This window comes from Drosophila guanche, unplaced genomic scaffold, assembly GCF_900245975.1.
Source record: "Drosophila guanche unplaced genomic scaffold, DGUA_6, whole genome shotgun sequence".
Classification (NCBI taxonomy): domain Eukaryota; kingdom Metazoa; phylum Arthropoda; class Insecta; order Diptera; family Drosophilidae; genus Drosophila; species Drosophila guanche.
Window position 1 is genome coordinate 2,752,700 of NW_022995752.1, and position 19,947 is coordinate 2,772,646.

At 39.2% G+C, this 19,947-nt stretch overlaps 2 protein-coding genes across 8 annotated transcripts in view; one reads left to right on the forward strand and one right to left on the reverse strand.

Annotated features, from left to right (window-relative positions):
* LOC117587942 (tyrosine-protein phosphatase Lar) overlaps positions 1 to 19,947 on the forward strand; it is a 141,534-nt gene that overhangs the window by 111,442 nt on the left and 10,145 nt on the right. For 2 of the 7 annotated variants that reach the window (XM_034278936.1, XM_034278938.1), the window contains 9 exons: positions 6,303 to 6,539; positions 6,597 to 6,743; positions 6,801 to 7,076; positions 7,369 to 7,392; positions 12,117 to 12,217; positions 12,873 to 13,065; positions 14,151 to 14,301; positions 14,372 to 14,508; positions 17,305 to 17,601. In XM_034278936.1, coding sequence (XP_034134827.1) covers positions 6,303 to 6,539; positions 6,597 to 6,743; positions 6,801 to 7,076; positions 7,369 to 7,392; positions 12,117 to 12,217; positions 12,873 to 13,065; positions 14,151 to 14,301; positions 14,372 to 14,508; positions 17,305 to 17,601 — 1,563 coding nt within the window. Of the gene's footprint in view, positions 1 to 6,302; positions 6,540 to 6,596; positions 6,744 to 6,800; positions 7,086 to 7,368; positions 7,393 to 12,116; positions 12,218 to 12,872; positions 13,066 to 14,150; positions 14,302 to 14,371; positions 14,509 to 17,304; positions 17,602 to 19,947 lie in introns of all 7 variants that reach the window. The other 5 variants (XM_034278937.1, XM_034278939.1, XM_034278940.1 and 2 more) reach the window with 3 other exon arrangements.
* On the reverse strand, positions 4,822 to 6,021 carry LOC117587966 (protein screw). Its single transcript, XM_034278975.1, has one exon. It carries the CDS (start codon positions 6,019 to 6,021, stop codon positions 4,822 to 4,824), a length of 1,200 nt encoding a protein of 399 aa, XP_034134866.1.

The following is a 19,947-nucleotide window of genomic DNA, read 5'->3' on the forward strand; positions in this document are numbered from 1 at the left end:
AGTTGAAACTCTGAACCGAACCTCTGAAGCTGGAAGTTGAGGCCACGACGATGGGGGGCAACCCTCTCGCTCCCTATGTCTCCCGCTCACACTTTTCTTGCCCTTTGTGCTGCAAGCGTAAGTTGCAAAATATGAAAATGACTGCGCTAGCGGAAGTGCAGTTGTGTGGCATGCTACACACACACACATGCAAAGCCATGCCATTGTCTTGCCGCAGTTAACGACACCACAAAAGCTGTTGGGGATCAGGGAAAAAGTGCCAGTAGAAATGGGCCTTATGTGGGGCTTGCCTTGGCCGTTTCTTTCACTTTTGTCTAGGAATGGCAACGAGGGGAACGTAAATTTGTATGGGATTGGAATTGCAAGAACAAACCTCTAATTAGATTATTAACTACTTTAACTATGGGATGAACATGTTGCAAATATTCTTTAAAAGATATTCTTCAGAAAGCAACACTACATGGCCAATAGATAAAAGGATTTAATGATTTTTTTTTTGTAGATTGCTAGACAAGAGAATTTGGTTGTTTCTTTTACTGAAAATCAAGAGCTTAAAGAAGCTTTGAATATTCTTAAAATGTCTCTTAGTGATATTTAAACTTAATATTATGTTGTCGCTGGCCAAGCTCTCTCTTCAAATACCATATTTAAGTATAATATTATGTTGATGTGCCCTCGAGAGAGTGGGATACCCATTTCAATGCCACATTTTTCTACTGCTCCCAACTGTTTCCCAAAAAAAATAAACAAACGAATGTGCACCTGTCATTCCCCTGTTGTCCATTTGTTTATGCTGCTGCTGGTGCTATGCTTTTTTTATGATGCTTGAAAGAATTTTTAATTTTCATAAGAGTAGGACACGCAGAGACTGAGACACACACACACATACATACATACATACATACATACATAAACACGTAGAATCACTTACAGGATGAAGGAGGAGGACAGACGACGACGCGCCCTCAGATGTATGCTACGCTTAATTTTTTATTGCTACAGTGAGGCCACACGCAAAGGGTGCTACACAGGGATTCTCCCTGCGACTCCACCACCCCCACTCTCTTCGGCGTCTATGTGTGTGTGTTTGTGGCTTCTGTTAATGTTCCTGCCAGAAGGCAGCCCAAGAGTTATAATGAAACTTACCTTCATAAATTGAAATCAACATTTTACTCCCCTTGCTCCGTACATATTTTTTGTTTACAGCTTTTCCCAGTCAAATTTCATGCATATTTTGTAATGACAAAAGATTTCAGCTAAAGTTAAAAAATATCAACAGCATTTAATAGTTTTTTGAATGGTTCAGCGATTTCTAAACAAAGAAAAAATGGCGGAACAGGAAGTGCAACAAGCGTAATAAATGTTCAGTCATATAGCCACGAATAGTATGCAATAAATTACACAACAATCAACTTTGATGCATGTTGGAGGTGGGCTCCTGCAACGGGAACACAGCAACAGAAAAAAATTCTGAAATAAAAGTGTAAGCCCCCGCCCGTCCAGCAGCCGCTCCCTTTTACACCGCACAAAAAACACGACATCCACCGCAGACTGCCAGCCAGTCAGCCAGCCAGCCAGCCAGAGGAGCCATCCAAATGGCCATGCACTAAAAAACCGCGCAGCAATCTACCTATAGCATACATCATTTTTCGTAGTCGTTTTGTTGCTATGTACCCTACCAGGGGGTATTATGATTATTAGAAGGGATGGAAGCAGAAAAGGAAGCATCTTTGGTCCCATTTTACTTAGAGTTGCCGGGCGTGGCAGCGAAAGAGATCGTTGAGCTGCAAAGCCGCATTGCGGAAGAAGTCACGCCTCTAGCTGACTCCCAGCCACCGGAAACTTATCTTCCGCATTCGTATGCTCATGGATTCCATAAAAACGATCAATCTGCAGGGTATCATTTTCATGGTGCCCTTTTGCTTGTTTTTCGTTTATGATCTCCTTTTTTAATAAAAAGTGAAAGCAAAGGTAAATAAAAATAGACATCATCGTCGTCATAAAACATGGCTCCCGGTGTGCGGCAAAGCGATTTTGCAACATTTAGCACAGGCTTACCTTTTTTTCTTGCGTTTGATATTTCCAATGACATAGACGTAGGGCCTTGAATTTTTACTAAAACTGAGTTTCAGTTAAAAAACTCCTTATTTAAAGCACAGATTTATCTGACGTTAACCAAATAATTAACCATATAACATTGTTTTAATTCAGTTAAATAAGCTCTATCAAATTGGTTAACTTTAGTTGCATTAATTTTTTCCACCTGTGAAGCAATAAAAGTTCCGACAAAATTAGTTTATTAATTGTGGATATTCCTATTCCAACTGAAAGACAAACCAACAGAAGCCAATCAAATAGTTTCGAAGTGGAGTTTACTTAAAACAAATAATTCTGTTTCCATAGGAAAACTCGTACCCCTTTCGTCCCTCACCCACGCCTATCTTCTATGTTATCCCTCTGGTGGCAGCAGCCACTGGTTTTTATGTGTTTTATTGGCTACTCCGCAACACGAGTCATTAAAATGATTCACTCAACTGTAGCCAGGGTCTATTGTTGTATCTGGTTATTGTCATGGCTTACTTATACATATACATACATACAATTTATTGCATTTATATCTATATATTTTTTTGTTCATTCGGCAACATTTAGTAGAGCCATTTACTTAACACTTTTATACATATGTAACAGCAGCTATTCCCCGTTCCAATAATGCAATATTATTGGGTGGAAATGTTTCAAATTTCATGAATATTTTATTAGGCATTTACTCGTATTTGATGTTTTGAATTGTCTGAATTTGAACAGACAAGGATTCAAAATTAGAGAATATTTATCCCTGATTGCATGTTGATAATATTGTAAATTATTATAATGATTTTGCGGTGTGTAGGTTGGAACACTTGTGATGGCTATTTTGCGGCTTTAGAGACACAATGTTTTAAATTTGTTTGAAAGTATCTTTACTCTAAGAGATTTCCATTCAATCTGCTTTCTTTATTGATGGAAAACAATCCACAAATCTGGTGAAACCCAAAAAAAAAATCTGCAATTTAAGCTCTGTACTTAAGCCATATCAATTTTCATGTATGCCTAAAGGCATACAGAATGTCAGAAATAAATAATTAAACGATAATAATATGTATGTACATATACATATACATATGTATGTATGTTCTACATTTTTTTCCACAAATTAATTGTCAAAGTTCATGCAGATTTTAAATTTGAACATACTCGTGTATGTGCTCTCACACACTCATAAATGTTTGCTTGCGAATACAAAATTGAGGTTCCTGATTAATTGTATGAGAGTGAAAATTGAATATCAAACTCAACAAGATTAATTTTCAACACACACACTAACACACCAATAGAGAGAGAGAGAGAGAGAGAGAGAGAGAGAGTGAGTGTGGAAAATGCACTCTTATTTCATTCAAAATTCGAACCTCATATATTTTGCGGATTTGGGAGAAAAAGTTGCTAAATAAATTATGGTGTGTACTAAATGAAAGTCAAGTAAAACAAATAATTTGGTTACTCTATGAAGTGGGGTTTTATACTTTAAAGCTTACATTTTGTAGAGGAAATTGATAGGAAGAGAAGTTTGATAGTCTGATAGTCTTGATAGGAAGAGAGTCTATGATATGAATAATGGAAATATATTTTCATTCTTTTATGGTTCCCCTTCTTTTAATTATTTCCTTATGCTGTAACCATTTGATTTAATAGTCATAGACTAATTAGAAAGCTTAATCAAATGTTATAACTTTATGGCTTTTGACATACACACCACACCGTACACACATACACACAAGGAAAAAATCAGCCCGAAAATGCCAGCGGGCTATTAAACAAATTGTGTGCCACGAAAAATGGTATGCATAAATGTTGATTTAAAAGCTTCTGAATAGATTAACTGCTGGAGAGTGGATTGTTGATTGTGTTTGCGTAAATTTGATGTGGAGGCCTTCTGCCCGTATATCATTGTTTATTAGTCATATAAATATAATGCCAAAAGTAAAGGCAGTTTATGGCGCTCTCTCTCTCTCCTCTCCTGTCAGTCGAAGGCTGCTCCCGAAACACCACACTCTCCAGGCCCGGCTGCTCCTTCTCGTAACCTCTGTGTGTGTGTGTCATTTACATTGGCGTAATACCCCGAAAAAGCGGAAAAGCGAATATCCCCAATACTTAATAGATGCGTAGGAGATGCCTGCCTCGTGTCTGGTGTCTTACTTTTCCACGATATATTGCAATGGTTTTCCTTTTTGGTGTGTGCGAGAGTGTCGTAAAATTTATACGGTCTTTAAAATCATATAAAAAGTGTTAATTTTCCATGTGTTGCTTCGGTCACCCACCCACTCAAGGGAGCAGCTCTCTCAAAGTGCTCTGTGAAAATGGAAAAGCAAGGTGAATCGGGTAGAATTTTTATGAGGCAATGAGGATAATGTGCGGGGGGGTTTGACTATTAAAGTGATGTGTGGAGATAAACAAACATCATTTGACTTTCAAATTTATTGATAAATCTAAGATCTTATGACTCTTCACCCAACCGAAACCTCAAAGGTCGTAACCTGCGAATAGGAGGCACATAAATGGAATTGAGGGGAAAAATGTAACTGGGGAAAACTTGGTTAACTTGGTTAATGAAAAGGTTTGAAAATATGTGACAATATGTAAAGGAAATTATCTCTTAGGAATAAACTGATTTTATAGAAAAGTCCAATTAATTCTTTATTCAATTCCAAGATTTATTTACTTACAAAAACCTAACTTAAGCTCAACTTATCTCAACTTAAAGTAATTCTTATGATATGATTCCTAATGACAGCCACACTCTTTGGCCACTGATTTTTGATATTTGGTTAGATCAATTATATCCTCACTCAAATATCTCAGTATGGTAATGGAACCCAAGACTGTGGGCACACAGCAGGGTTTGGGCAGATGCGGCTGCTTGAGATGCATCAGGGTCTGGACGATGGCATGATTTGTGGCATTCATTTTTGTGCCCAGTGGAAAGTTGCAGCCACCGCCACAGAAGTATGCCTCGAATTTCTTGGGTGCAATCACCCAGTTGTGCATTTGCAGCTCCTTGAAGTCCACAGTGAAATTCAGGCGCTCGCAGGACTGTGGCGGCTTGTACAGGTCCATGGGCGGCGGTGGAGGGCGTTTTGGTGGGTTATTGGCCCTGCGCTTCTGCAGATCCCGCTTGAAGCGAAGTTTCTGTATTTTAACCAGCAGTTCGGGACCATTGAAGTAGCCCACAATAAAGGGTTCTAGGCTGGAGCGACTGGCCGCAGGGGGCACCAAGCCGGCAGCGAAGGTGCTCAGATGAGAGTCGCCAATGGAGAAGCGGAGCTCGTGACGCTGCTGGGGGCTTCGTCCCTGCAGCCAGATCCTCAGGGTGGGCGTCAGATTGAACTCCAGCCAACCTCTGTGGCTGGTTGTGGTGTTCACGGAGCCCAGTATCTGGTAGGAAAAATCCTGACGATTGTCGAGTCTCCTGTAAACAGACACCGTCAAGTTGTCCCTCCTGTCCACGAGACTCTCCTGTTTGTAGACCCGCAGCATGGCCTGAACTAGTGCCAAATCCACAGGGACATCATTCGTATTGAATGTGATGTGCAGATCCAAGTCATTCGAATGATCCTCCGGCTTGACGCGACTTGAAAAGGTCAGAATGCTGTTGCAACTCGCAATCTCTTGACGGTCCTCCTTGGATATCAGGATGTCATCATCCAGCGAACGCTTGTGCCGCTGATTTAGCACCTCTTGGGGTTCTTGTCCCTCGTTGATTTCATTGTAAACTTCCAGCAGGAATTTCGAGGCCGAGTTGTGTAGATTCGGTTGTGCCTGGCGTCGCGGCCGATCGCCCAAGTCCAGTAGATCTATCATTTCCATTTGTTCGCTCAAAGGACGAGTATCATAGATGGGTGGCTCCATATGTTGGTTGGTGTCTATATAGGTGGTGCTCTTTACGCAACTTGCGAGTGTCAATACGAGGAATAAAATGAACATGATGTTTACTGGAAGAGTGATCGTTGCAGAGTGAATTCAGTGAGGGAAGAACGAGCGTTTTTAAATAACGTTTAGGTAGGAATACCCTCAGCAACAGGTACAGAAAATAGGGTTCAGAATTTCCCTTTTGAAACCCAATTGATTCAGTCCTTTCCCAAATAAATCGAAGCAGGTAACCCTTCTTGGGACGGGGCTTACTAATAAGTCAATTTACAACCAGATAATCTCTTTCTGCTTCCATAAACCCATTTAACGAATACCTTCTCATATTTCCTTTCCAGGTTTCTTGCAAATCGAAAACAGTCGCGAAGAGGACCAAGGCAAATACGAATGTGTGGCCGAGAATTCTGTGGGTACCGAGCACTCAAAAGCCACCAATCTGTATGTGAAAGTACGTCGTGTGCCGCCCACCTTCTCGCGTCCACCAGAGGCCATCAGTGAGGTGATGCTTGGAGCAAATCTGAATCTATCCTGCATTGCTGTCGGGTCCCCAATGCCGCATGTCAAGTGGATGAAGGGTAAATGCCAAACAATTTTGAACAGAAAATTATTATCATTAATACTCTATCCTTAAGGTGCGCTGGATCTAACGCCCGAGAATGAGATGCCAATCGGTCGTAATGTGCTGCAGTTGATCAACATTCAAGAGAGCGCCAATTACACTTGCATTGCGGCCTCCACTTTGGGGAACATCGACTCTGTGTCGGTGGTTAAAGTGCAATGTAAGTAAAATTATATTGTGTAGATAGAAATATAACTAATGTTTCATTCATTTAAAGCCCTTCCCACGGCCCCCACCGATGTGCAAATCTCTGAGGTGACCGCCACTTCGGTGCGTCTGGAGTGGTCATACAAGGGTCCCGAGGATCTGCAATACTATGTCATCCAATACAAGCCGAAGAACGCGAATCAGGCTTTCAGTGAGATCAGTGGCATCATCACCATGTATTATGTGGTGCGTGCTTTGAGTCCTTATACGGAGTACGAGTTCTATGTGATAGCTGTGAATAATATTGGACGGGGTCCGCCCTCGGCCCCAGCGACCTGTACCACCGGTGAGACAAGTAAGTATTAAATACTCACGTATTATTCCACATTCCCTCTTCAAAAGCATCATTTAACTAACTGCCAACTGTCTTTGTCTTTGTATTTCTCTCCATGCTGCTGCTGCTGTCATAAAAAGGATTTTCAAGCAATTTCATTTTGAATTTCTAGACTTTGAATTTCTAGATGCAATTTTTATTTTCTCTGTACGATATGGTACTAAACCCTTTTCGAATATGTTCTCTCTTTCTCTCTCTTGTTATTTCTCTCTTTGTATTTTTGTGTGCTTTCCACCGGCTTTAGGCGATTTCTCATTTGGTGGCACAAGTAAGTATCCATCCTCATGGCAAACAAAATTTTATGGCTGGCCAAAAAACGGCCAAAACAATTTCAATAACAATTGTTGAGCAGCGGAAAATGCTCAATACCCTGAAACCCAAAATGGCTGGAGCAGAGGAGTAGAGGAAGTTGAAAAGGGCATAAAATGAAAGTAAAAAGAAGGAAGAAAAGAAAAAAAGCGGAATAACAAGTAGCTAGATAGAATCAAAGGTAAATGCAATGCTCTGGAAATCGTTGCATACGCAGCTGCGGGTAAACTCTGATGTTCTCTGATGTATGTGCGGGAGGGCTGAGTGGGCGTGGACGTGGACGTGAACGTGTAGAAAGGCAGCTGCCAGTCGCTGCCATTTCTGCACTCTTTTTTCATACCCTCGAAAAAGGCAGCTGCCACTCGCACTTTTCTATGCCCCAGAAATGGGTAAAATGATTTGTATCAGCTCTTGGACATTCGCAGAGGGAAGAAAATACAATATGCATATTTTTTGGTATATATCAATTATTTCCCTTAAAGTTTATTCTGCTGTTTGTTTTGTATATTCAAGTATATAATTCGAAGACTAACAATAATAATTGTGAAGGAAAGAAAGAATTAAGTCAATCTCCGCTCTTAATAATAATGCACTTTGCAAGTCTCTTTGTAGATACAATTAATTACATTACAATCAATTCCATAGCTCCCAAAAGTAGTACTTTTGTATGAACAATTTCCATGATTCCAAGAATATTCCAAACCCAAGTCCAAGAAGCTTCAGTGTTTATTCTTTATCCTGCTTTATCTGCTTTATTCTGAAGCATGTACACAGCATATTCCAGGGTATCCATACATTCTCTACCACAAAACTATTCGTTCTTTCTTGTGTGTTCCCTTTTCCTGTGGCCCCGCAAACAACGCATAAAGTTTGCATTGTTATGCGTTCGTATGAATGCTCTTTGGAGTCTTTGTGTGGGTATGTTCTCCTGCATGGCCCTCTTCGTGCCGGCAACGTTCTGTTCCTGGTGGCCCTGCCAATTGCGCGTAAGCGTACGCTTGTCTGACATGCCTTTCCGGCTGATACTCCTACTCAATGCACGGATGAGGTTTTTTTTCTGCAACAGTGGCAGCGTAGCGGCAGCAGCATGTCGTATAAAAGTTGAAAACTTTTATTGCTGCAATTATGCTTATCGCTTGCCCAATATCGTTTCCAAATATTATTTCGATAGCAACGTTTATGGGCAAATGCACGGGACTACAGGCTAGAGCAACTACAAACTACAGGCAGACAGTCGTCGGATTGAGATTCGGATGCGAAGGAGTGTAGCATCATCCCCAGGTCAGACGCAATGCTTAACACGTGTCATTTGGTTTAGGTAGCAGCTGAGACAGCAGCCAAGACCCCCAAGTGTGGGTGGTGGTGGTGGATAATCCTGCAGCTTTGTTTATGGCTTTGTAACCGTACACTACCAAAGTGGAAAAGCACATTAACTGAATGGAGAAGTATTGTTAGGGCCAGCAGCTGATGATGCGAATGAAGCACATGAGACTCAAAGGAGGACTGTGCAATATCCGAAGTGTTTTTTAAGTGTTGTTTAACTACTTTTTGGTCAGAGAATATTCGTAAAATGTATCTTTGAATTGAATATTAGGATACTTTTGATGTTTCATATAAGTTTTAAGTATTTTAATTAGTTATTAGGCATAAATCTGACAAAGAGGTCATGCTCAGAGCACAGAATTTTTCGCGTCGTTTTTTCTTACCTCTTTTCAATTGAAATTCTCTCCAAAAACTTGCAACTAATTGTCAGGCAATCCAATTGTCGAGTTCTTTATTATATTTACATACACAAAAATAGATATCAAAATCTGGCAAATATTTATAGACAGCACTTTTAAGCAATTTCTTTGCAAAAGATTTCATTACTCGTTTTGCTTAGTTCTAGGACAAAATTGTAACTTCGTTATTCTTCAGCCATTGCCATACAAAATAATCAAATATAAAAGACAAAAGTCTTGCCCTGAATCACAATATTTGCTCAACCCCAACCCCCCTGGAATGTGTAGATGAGAGATATGAGACAGTAAGGAGGAGACCTGCACTTTGGAAACCTAACAATTATCCAGGGCATCACCTTACACTGCTCCACTCATAGTAAGGACATGCCACAACCTTCCCTTCGGATGGTAGGAAGGACAAATATTCGTATTTCAAGACAGCTGCAGAGCAGCACTTGAGCGCCGTAATCAAAATTTACCTTTTAAGTGTCGAAGGAGAGTGCGGGAGCAGGAGCCGGTCGACCTAGGGCAAGCCTTTAACAGATCCTTTCGTCATGTAATCGGTTATATGGGCTGCACATGCTCCTCCAGACTCGTATCGCATCTATGATTCTCTGTAGAGAGGAGGATGCTGGATGTGGACGGAGGGTGGTTGGGTGGCAAGAATTTAGTGCCATGTACTTCTACTATAAGGAGTAGGCGTGTGAGCAGGCATGCAAGGGATACATATTAATGGAGCGTATCCGTATGTAATGTATATGCCCTTAAATGCAGCTTACGTGATGCTCTCTCCGCACTCCACTCTCCACTACTCTCTTCTCGCTCCTTCTCCCACTTGTATACAAACTCAGGCTAAGAGGAAGCCCAAGCAAAAATTGTTAGCCTCAATGCCTCTGTGTGTGTGTGTGTGTGTGTGCGTGTATGTGAGCTGCATGCAAATCTTGGCTATAACCAGGCAATGGACCAAAGAAACCCACACAGACGTACACCCCACATGAAGCAGAAGGAGGCAGTGGCACAGGCACATCCAGGGGTAGTAGCACTAGTGTAACAGATGAGATGACTGCGATATAAATTGTGGATAAAACTGCTGCAGCGCTTGTAGATATTGCAGCAGAAATTGTGAGAAATTGGAATTTATTGATTGCCCATTAACCAATTGAGGGAAAATGCATATACGTATACGTATAAAAAAATACTATACACACTCGTGCACCGCATGCACTGCAGGAAAATCATATTCCAGAATGCAGTTGGTAGCACTTTTCAGTCATAAATAGGTAGATCTATAAATGTGATTGAAAATGGCAACTAAAAAGGAGATTTACAAGCCCGTTTGAAGCGGTTCTTGGCAGGGCAGACATATTTATTATTTACTGATGATTTTCTTGGATGTTTACATAATGTTTCATACGTTTATCGCTTTCACGTGGAGTAGAAATTGATTGGGCATTCGACATAGACTACATAAATGCATATTCCATTGAACGATCATTAGTTCCAGACGTTCTAGTGATGTTATAGACAGGATTTCCACTCCTTTAAAAGCAGTTAAAGGGATAAGCCGCACTCTAAATATTATTTTATTTATTTCATGTGTACATGGCAGTTGAACGCAGAAATGGGTTGATAGATATCTTCCACTAATTAGCATTCATGTGTGTGTGGCAGAATGGACTAAATAGGGGAGAAGCAGATGCAAAAGCAAAAGCAGCTTCTGGCAATGCGGCCGATGCTTCTGATTGCGGGCTCCGACCCGGACTCCGGCTAGGAATGCAGTTGTCCGGCAAATTTGATGCCCGTGCAAATTCATTGCACAAAATTATGGACAGTGCTATCGGAGAGGGGGTGTAGTTGGATAAATCATTGTTTTGTGTGTGTGTGTGTGGGAGACAACAAAAATCAGTTTATAAATGCAAAATTCGCACTATAATGACCGCCAGGCTTCGACGCGCCATAACAATTTCCACAATATTCGTAGGGAGGCCAGAAATGTATGTTTCGCACCCGCACAATTCTAACGTTGTTTCTTCCAATTTCAAATTGCAATACGAAATGGAAGCACCAACACCCACTCCCCACCCCCACACGTAAAACAACAAATTGTGATGGATGGGAATTGTTTGAACAGCACGAAACATTTGTGTGTGTATGTGTGTGTGTGTGTGTGAATCCCCTCAGCCCCCAGTTCAACGTAGCCGCTGCTGTCCCACTTATTTTCTCCTACTTTTTGTGTGTTTGATAATGGTCTACGTGCGGCTTTTTGTGCGTGTTAAGTGTGTTCGATTTGCCCCAGAAAACGCTTAAAATCATTTAACAGAATTGCATATTTATGAATTTGCAGCAAAGCGAAATTATGGTCAGCATAAAACAATATTTAAAACATATTTAATATTGGATATTGAGATGAAATTATGGTTAAGCAATCATTTTGAGGGCGGAAAGAGGTTAAAATCTAAACGGAAAATCATTTTAAGAGTATATTTCTATGGATTAAATATTCATTATGGCTGAAGTATGTAGAAGTTGACCAGGCAAATGGTTATTAAATTTAAATATTTACAGTTTCAGGTTTCTTAAAGATCTATAACCAAATAAATATATTTAATTCTTGATATAGAAAGGATCTTAGTTGATTCTAAATCCTCAAACCACGGAAATTATTAACTAAAATAGTCAAAGAAATCAATTGAAAGCTCTAATGGCCCTTAACCTTTTTAATATCCTGTCTTAAGAGCACTCTGTGAGTGATTTAACTGTTTCCTGTCAGGCAGTACCATCCTCTCTTTCTCTCTGCTGTTTTAAATGACTTTTCATTTAGACTCAAAATAAATTTCGCCACAAATTTCCTATTCGAATTTTCGCTTACCAAAGGCGAATGGCTTAGGTGGGTTTTTTCGGGGCCCATTTATTTGTCATTGGCATGCTAATATTCTAGCATATTCTCTCTATGCATTTTCAGAAATGGAAAGTGCACCACGTAATGTTCAAGTGAGGACGCTGAGCTCGTCCACAATGGTTATAACCTGGGAACCCCCGGAGACGCCCAATGGACAAGTGACCGTAAGTACCAGGCATCAAGTGCGCATATTAAACGATAAGATCCAACCGACTGCGACTGCGGGGCCTGAGTCTGAATCTGCATTTGCCTGCTGGATAGATCCTGTGCCCCGTGTCCTGTAACTGTGAGGTCCTGGGGGCCAAGCGACGCACTTTGTCACGTCGGAGTCGTCTGATGGGACGAATGGAGAGGGCTAGCCAAAGGGAAATTGGCAAAATGCCGTTGGCCATGTTCTGTGTGTGTGGTTTGGAGGCGGAGAAAAGAACGACTAGCCCCAAACCCCCCTTGAATGCAAAATACGAAGCGCAATTCCAAAGCCACAAATCCGAAGTACCTTTTCACCGTACAAACCGAAGCAATTCTCTCTCCATACGAATCGCCACTACCTTGAATGCAAATCCGAATCAGCTTTTCACGCAGACGAGACGACGGCAATTGTGCTGGTCTCTAGCTGACTGCTTGCTTCTGCTGAATGCATACTGCAGACAGTAGCTATTATAAAGTTCACAAATCTATGACCAACTCGGTCATATTTCATTTTCTGGTTTATCAGTTAATGAAAGGTGAATTTCGGATTTGAATTTGAATTCGTGCAAATGAATTTACATTTTACACAGCAAACTCTCTAAATCCAATCCAACCCTCTTTCTCTCACAGGGCTATAAGGTATACTACACAACGAATTCGAACCAGCCGGAAGCCTCTTGGAACTCACAAATGGTCGACAATAGCGAGCTGACAACAGTATCGGAGCTGACACCCCATGCCATCTATACGGTTCGTGTGCAGGCCTATACCTCAATGGGTGCCGGTCCCATGTCCACACCAGTACAGGTGAAGGCCCAGCAAGGTAAGCGAAGAGTAGGGAAGAGTAGAGCCGCCCAAGTTAAGCCAAATTGATTGGGCAATCAGCTTCAATTAGGCACATGACATAGCACATACGTATAACGGAGGAGCATAGACCATTTGAAGATGGGTGGCAAATGCATTTTGAATGGAACGACACACATTTCGCAATTTAATTGCTCCAACTGAATCGGGGGGCACCAACCAGCCAACCCCACATAGATCACACCAATTATTTAATTATAATGCAAAATGTCAAGCACAAACGTGTGTCTGCTCAATGAAATATTTAACTCTCCCGCTTCCACTCTCCTAACACTCTCTGACTGTGCGTACACACACATTTGATTACGATCTACGGGAATATTCATTAACTTGAAGGCAATTGCATTTTCTGTCTTCCGACTCTGTGGGCATAAATCTGCATGTCTGCCTGTAAGTATAGGCTTAATCTGGGGCGTGGTCTTTAGCACTGACTTACTGTCTTTACATGTCCTGTTTCTGTTTCTGTTTCTGTTCCTATCTGTGTGTCTGGCTGTGGCCTGCTTAACATTGGCAATAAGTAAACAACTTGAGAGGCTTTTCGCAACTTTGAACTGTTTTCTTGGCAGGGCAAATGTCTGATGCCATTTGGGTCAGACATCTCTAGAAGGAATCTAAGCAAATAACAAAACCATTTAAATGTACATACACTGTTTTTAAAGCTTTAAATTTATGCCATCAAAGACACTTCCACCATCCCACTCTCCACTGTGGTGAAAAAATAAATTTTGAAAATTTACGATACTTCGTGGAGAGAAGGGGCATCATCTGGGGGACACAGCTCTCAATCAATTTTCAATGCAAAACCAAAACAAAAAGCTGCAGCCAGCGTAGCTACCGAGCATGGGCTGTCTGTCATTCCATCAATCTGTGTGCCTGAAATCAGCATCATCATCAACATCATCAGCATACAAACATCACATTGCCGCATATTGATTTGTTTGTATTTTATTTAATTTCCGTAATTTCCGTTTCATTATTACCAAATACCTGCAAAAACCCAAATGCCCCATGATGTTGCGTGTGTCAACCGTCTGCCTACAAAAGGTGTGCCATCGCAACCGAGCAATTTCCGGGCCACCGATATCGGCGAGACCGCAGTCACACTGCAATGGTCAAAGCCTACGCATTCCAGCGAGAATATTGTACACTACGAGCTCTACTGGAATGACACATATGCCAATCAGGCACATCACAAGTGAGTCTTTATTTCCATATATTTAAATTGTAATCTGAAGCATTCAATCAATTCCCGCCACGCTTTTTAGGCGCATTTCGAACTCTGAATCGTATACGCTGGATGGTCTGTATCCTGACACCCTGTACTACATCTGGCTGGCTGCACGATCACAACGGGGCGAGGGGGCCACCACACCGCCCATACCAGTGCGCACCAAGCAATATGGTAAGTGTAGCCTCAGCCGATCCCTCTGATTTTCCATATTTTATTTCCATAAGTTAGGAAACAAAGAATCAAAAATACCGTCGTAGTCGTACAATTTCTCTCTATAAGTTTAAGTACAAGACATGCCAAACATATTTCCATAAATACTTACTACATACGATATACATATATACATACCTATATGATATATATATACTATATACATAAAACATATGACTTATATACCTATCTACTAGATGCAGTTCAATTACCAAAAATCCCTACAAATCCCCGCCCCTCCAAAATGTCTGTTTGAATGTTTGTGTGAATCTGAATATATATTCTTGAGTATTCTTCTGCTTACGTGGATAAAGGTAAACTCTGTATGAATGAATGTGAATAATAATGATTCGGGTTGAGTGTGAAGTGAGTTACGCACTTGCCCATTTATATATATTTAATGTATAATCGTATATATAAAATCTATAAATATAACCATACATAAATATATATATTGTAGGATTTGTGGTTTTTTTGATTGTTTCTTGCAAGTTAGATTTAAGTTTAGTTGTGTATTAGTTTTCTAGTTCAATTTATACACAAAACATGAAATACTCTACATAGACTATTAAAACCCCCACACAGAATTTATATATATTTAGCACATAACTACATACATACATACTTAAGAAACTATTTACATATAGCAAAACACATTCACAGAGAACAAATTAAGTGAAGGAAAGATTCAAGTACATTCCTAAGTGAGATCCTAGATGGAATTATCAACAGATCGCGGGGTTTTTGGAGATATTTTTTTATAGAGAATACAAAATTGTGGAAAGTAGAGAATTTCTTAAAGATTTTCAAGAAAAATTAAATTTATTTAATCATTTCTTTTTATTGACTATCAAGAATAAATATGTGTCCTTGCGCTTTTACTTCGTCTAAATAAGAAATTCCATAGAGATAATGATACTAAGAAGAACTAATCAGAGATGTACATTGAACTCACATTTTCAGAACTTAAAGAACTCCTACTAAATTTCTATAAATCAAAGAATGTTTTTTAAAGCTGTTAAATTCCAATGTATTTTTTCACATTATTCTAGTTAATAGCAAAGATTAATTAATTGATTATGTTGCTCTATAAAATGTCTTACTTATGACTCTGCGATCCGTTGAACTAATCCAATTAGAAAACCAGAAAACTCATTTAACAAAAGCCAACATCACACCAGTTCACACCACAGCACACCACAGGATAGAGAAGCCACAACAGATTTGCCCATAAACAACAACCACAACGATATACCAAAACACCTTTTCATTTACAAGTCCAAAGCAAATTGCATGGTAATGTAATGTAATGTAAAAATATGAACTAAACTGAACTGAATGGAATGGAATGGAAAACCAAACAATTATGGAATGCATATTTGGATTTGTGTGTGTTATTTAGCATGGCTCGATTATGGTACCCATTTATCATAGCTACCTTTAAGAGTTAAATCATGTAAATTATGCCAACACAATTTTCCATCTTTAGACCACTATTCAAGTGGCAAAATTCCTAATGCACATTGCACACCTCCTGCACACTGCACTCTCTGCACTGTCTCCAGAAGCACTGGATAGTAGACCACAGAAACCAAAACCAGCAAATTCCTCCAATGAAACTCTCTCTTTCTCTCTCTCTCTCTCTGTGTGTCTAGAAAATTGATTTTGAATGATATTTTAATAGAGCGATGGAGCGAAGACAACTGTCTGTCTGTTTGTCTGTCTGCCGCAGGACGAGTATTTTCTTGTGGCAGTGTGGCATCAATATCACTTTTGGTTTTCATATTTGCACGTACTGCATTTTGCGCATAATTGAAACATAAATTGCTTTTAATCCCAAGCGAATGCAAAAACAAATCTTCAAGTAATTTTCAGTACTAGTTTGAGTTTGAGTTTGAGTTTGAGTTTTGGCATGCGCTTGCTCCTAATGACTTTTTATTGTTAGCACTCTCAAGGTTTTTGTTGTGGTTTCAATTAGTTATAATACCTTATCCTTGAAAACTATTGAATGTGCTCTTACTCTTAGATGTAGAAACTTTTCGTTTGATGTCGTCCCTGTCCCCCTTCAACCCACATGGTTTATGCAAATTAATGTTTCTACTTCTCTAAAGTACTGTACATAATGTATGTGAATGTTGTGTGGAGTAGATGTAGACCTTTTTTAAACCAATTTATATGCTCCTCTTTTTGTTATAAGCTAAGCATGCCTATGGATTCCCGCTTCTCTCTCCCTCTCGTCTCTCGTAGTTCGAAATACAATTTTCAGCTCAAAAAAGTCGTTACCAAAAAATATGCACAAAGAGGAACAAAACAAAAAAAGGAGTCAACATTTATTTGCATAAACCATTGGATATATCTATGTCTTGATATTTGATTTTGATTTGATGATATTTCTATCTATATATTCAATGCCTATCTCTAAACCATAATATTATTCAGTTTCATTATATTATTCATTTGCTTTTATGGCCTTTTCGTTTCATGTTACACCCCCGATTCGATTTTTGGTTTTGACATTTTGTCTATTTTGTGTTTCCTACCGCTAATTGCTGAACTAAACGCTCATAACCAAACCAAAAAAATGTGTGTGTTGTTCTTTGGCTATGCAACAACAAAAATCAACAATGAACAATGAACCATCAACATTCAACCAACCAACCAACCAACCAACATCCACCAACATCAATCCAACCAAATGATATCCAAATCAAAATGCACACACAAAATACGTTCCGTTCCTCCCATCTATGTAATTAGTACCAGGTGCACCGCCCCGTAATATCACCGCCCTAGCCAGCAGCTCGACGACGATCGCCCTTAGCTGGCTGCCGCCTCCCGTTGAGCGATCAAATGGTCGGATCATATACTATAAGGTGTTCTTCGTGGAGGTGGGCCGCGAAGATGACGAGGCCACCACATTGACCCTCAATATGACCAGCATCGTACTCGACGAACTGAAACGCTGGACCGAGTACAAGATCTGGGTGCTGGCCGGCACCTCCGTCGGCGATGGCCCACGCTCCCATCCGATCATATTGCGAACACAAGAGGATGGTATGTATGCCCATGACAATCTGACCTATGGCGTAAGTCTTACCTAAATCGATTTAACTTTTACGTTATCCATTTATTCGTTCGTTGTTATGTTCTTAAGATTATTTTACAAGGTTTAGTTTTATCCACTCGACTTTTAAGTTTAGTTTTATTTTTATGTTTCTATCGCCTCCCCTGGTCATACCCCATACATACTTATCATAATTAATATTCAACCTCAAGACTAATCGAATTTTGTACAATTTTTGAATTTTGATATCGAGAGAGCATTCCACCACAGGAGCAGCTAAGCACTATGGAGATCGTTAACCAATATATATAGCAATATATCTATATATATAAACTATATATATATTTTGTGTCTACCAAAATTTAACGTTTTTGTTCTTGTGTTTAAAACCATATAATCCATAATAGCTGTTGATCAATTTTTGAAAGCAGCTACAAAATCTTTTTTTTTTAATTCAAAATAATTTTTTTTTGTAGATTATTTATTTATTTTATTTTTTAATTTGTGATCTTTTAAAGCAGAATATCCATTCAATTCAGACTCAAAGATTCATCTCTTAATGCCTTCTGTTAATACTAGCAGCATTTTGTTTCAAAAGAGAATCCTAGTTAATGATCACAGCATACTTCACAAATCTCCACTTTGTACTTTTCGGATCCATAGGGATCCATGGATGATGAATTTTTGAATGTCTAGAGATCGAATTATTTATTCAACCTTACTCACCAATAATTTCTTTATTCATTTATATTACCTCTCTTACATGTTGTTTTCCCTTACTTTGATTTTGTTGAACAAACCCAAAAAATAAAAAAAACGAAAAACGTATACAAAATTTAATAATCATTGGCACAAAATGAAATTGCATATTTTTTGGCGCAATTTTTGACTACTTTTTTGCACTTACTATCTCTCTCTCACTATATATCTCTCTCTCTATAAAGCAAACACAACTTTTTAGAAGAACTCCTATATATATATTGTGTACTATATATGCAAGCAAAGATCGAACTATTTTTGTAATATTTATTTCTTGACTGGCAATCGTCTCGAGAAATGCAAGAAATTGCAAGAAAAAATCTTTGAATAATACACAACCAAAACCCAAATACAAGCCTTTATAAATAATTATTTTTGACTATAATGGAATGCATCAAACTGTTTGTGGTAATTTGTATAGCACCAAAAAAACCAACGCCATGAACTCGTATGTAATCTACAATTTGTTTTTGTATTCTTGGCATTTTAATTTCAATTTTTGTAAGCACCTCACATACAGCACTCTGAACAAATACACAAATTTGATTTTAGTCTATTTGTATTCAATATTTCATTAATTTATGCAATTATAAAAGTAAACTCGGGCCTAAACAGGCGCGCTGTGCATAATCACATAATTATAACCCTCGAGGGTGCTAAAACTGCGCTTCAATTTTTCATCATTTCATTATACGAGAATTTGCCCTCAACAAATAGTGCAAAATGTTTTCGCTCTATTTATTTATGAATTTTATTTTTGTTGAACACGTACACGTACCATCACCATCTATTCATATTTACATCCTCATGTGTAATATTTCTGCATATGTACATATTTAATAACGTTTACAAAAGCACGATGGCTGGCTGTGTGTGTGTGTCGTCTGTGTGCCATATCATTTTTGAACCCCCTATATATTTGGTTTTTGTCACACCATTTTTGCACTTTTGTCGCCACGTGATGCAACTGCCTTTGCTGGTGCTGCTGATACTGGCTGCTATAGCAAAGACCACCCCAAAGTCCATGGAGCACGTTTTTTAATGGATTTTTGCGCTTCTTTGCTTGATTTTTATTGCATTGCAAAAACACCGATGCACAGCAGACCAAGCGGTGGCGACGTCGACAAATCCTTAAATTGATTTCTGCACAAAATTAACCGATTTTTACCATCGCATATATGTTTAATTTTTTAATGTGTATGTATATATTTTATGTTGACCGATTTTATTAAGTTTTATTTGCCATCACCTGCATGTTTGCACAGTTAACACATTTCAACACTATTTGCATTTGGCTTTATTTTTGCCATTTTATGCACCACCGTTTCGCTCCTCCTACTGCTCTTTCAATTTGGAGGGGTTGTCTGTTTGGAAAGTGCTAGCAAAGCTTTACAGGTCCAGCGAACCTGCTGTCCTGTTTCCTGCTGTGCTTTATAGAAGCATATTTCCATTGTCCACAGTCCTGACTGTTCTTTGATATATTTCAAATATTGAGAAATGTTTACCTTTTATGAGAAAGTTTTTTACAAATGCAAAGATACTATTTTTGATTGATGTTTGAAACCAGAGCTGGACAT

What these genes read in the sequence shown, in the direction of transcription:
- LOC117587966 (XM_034278975.1), bottom strand. Translation starts at nt 6,021, where the DNA reads ATGTTCATTTTATTCCTCGTATTGACACTCGCAAGTTGCGTAAAGAGC.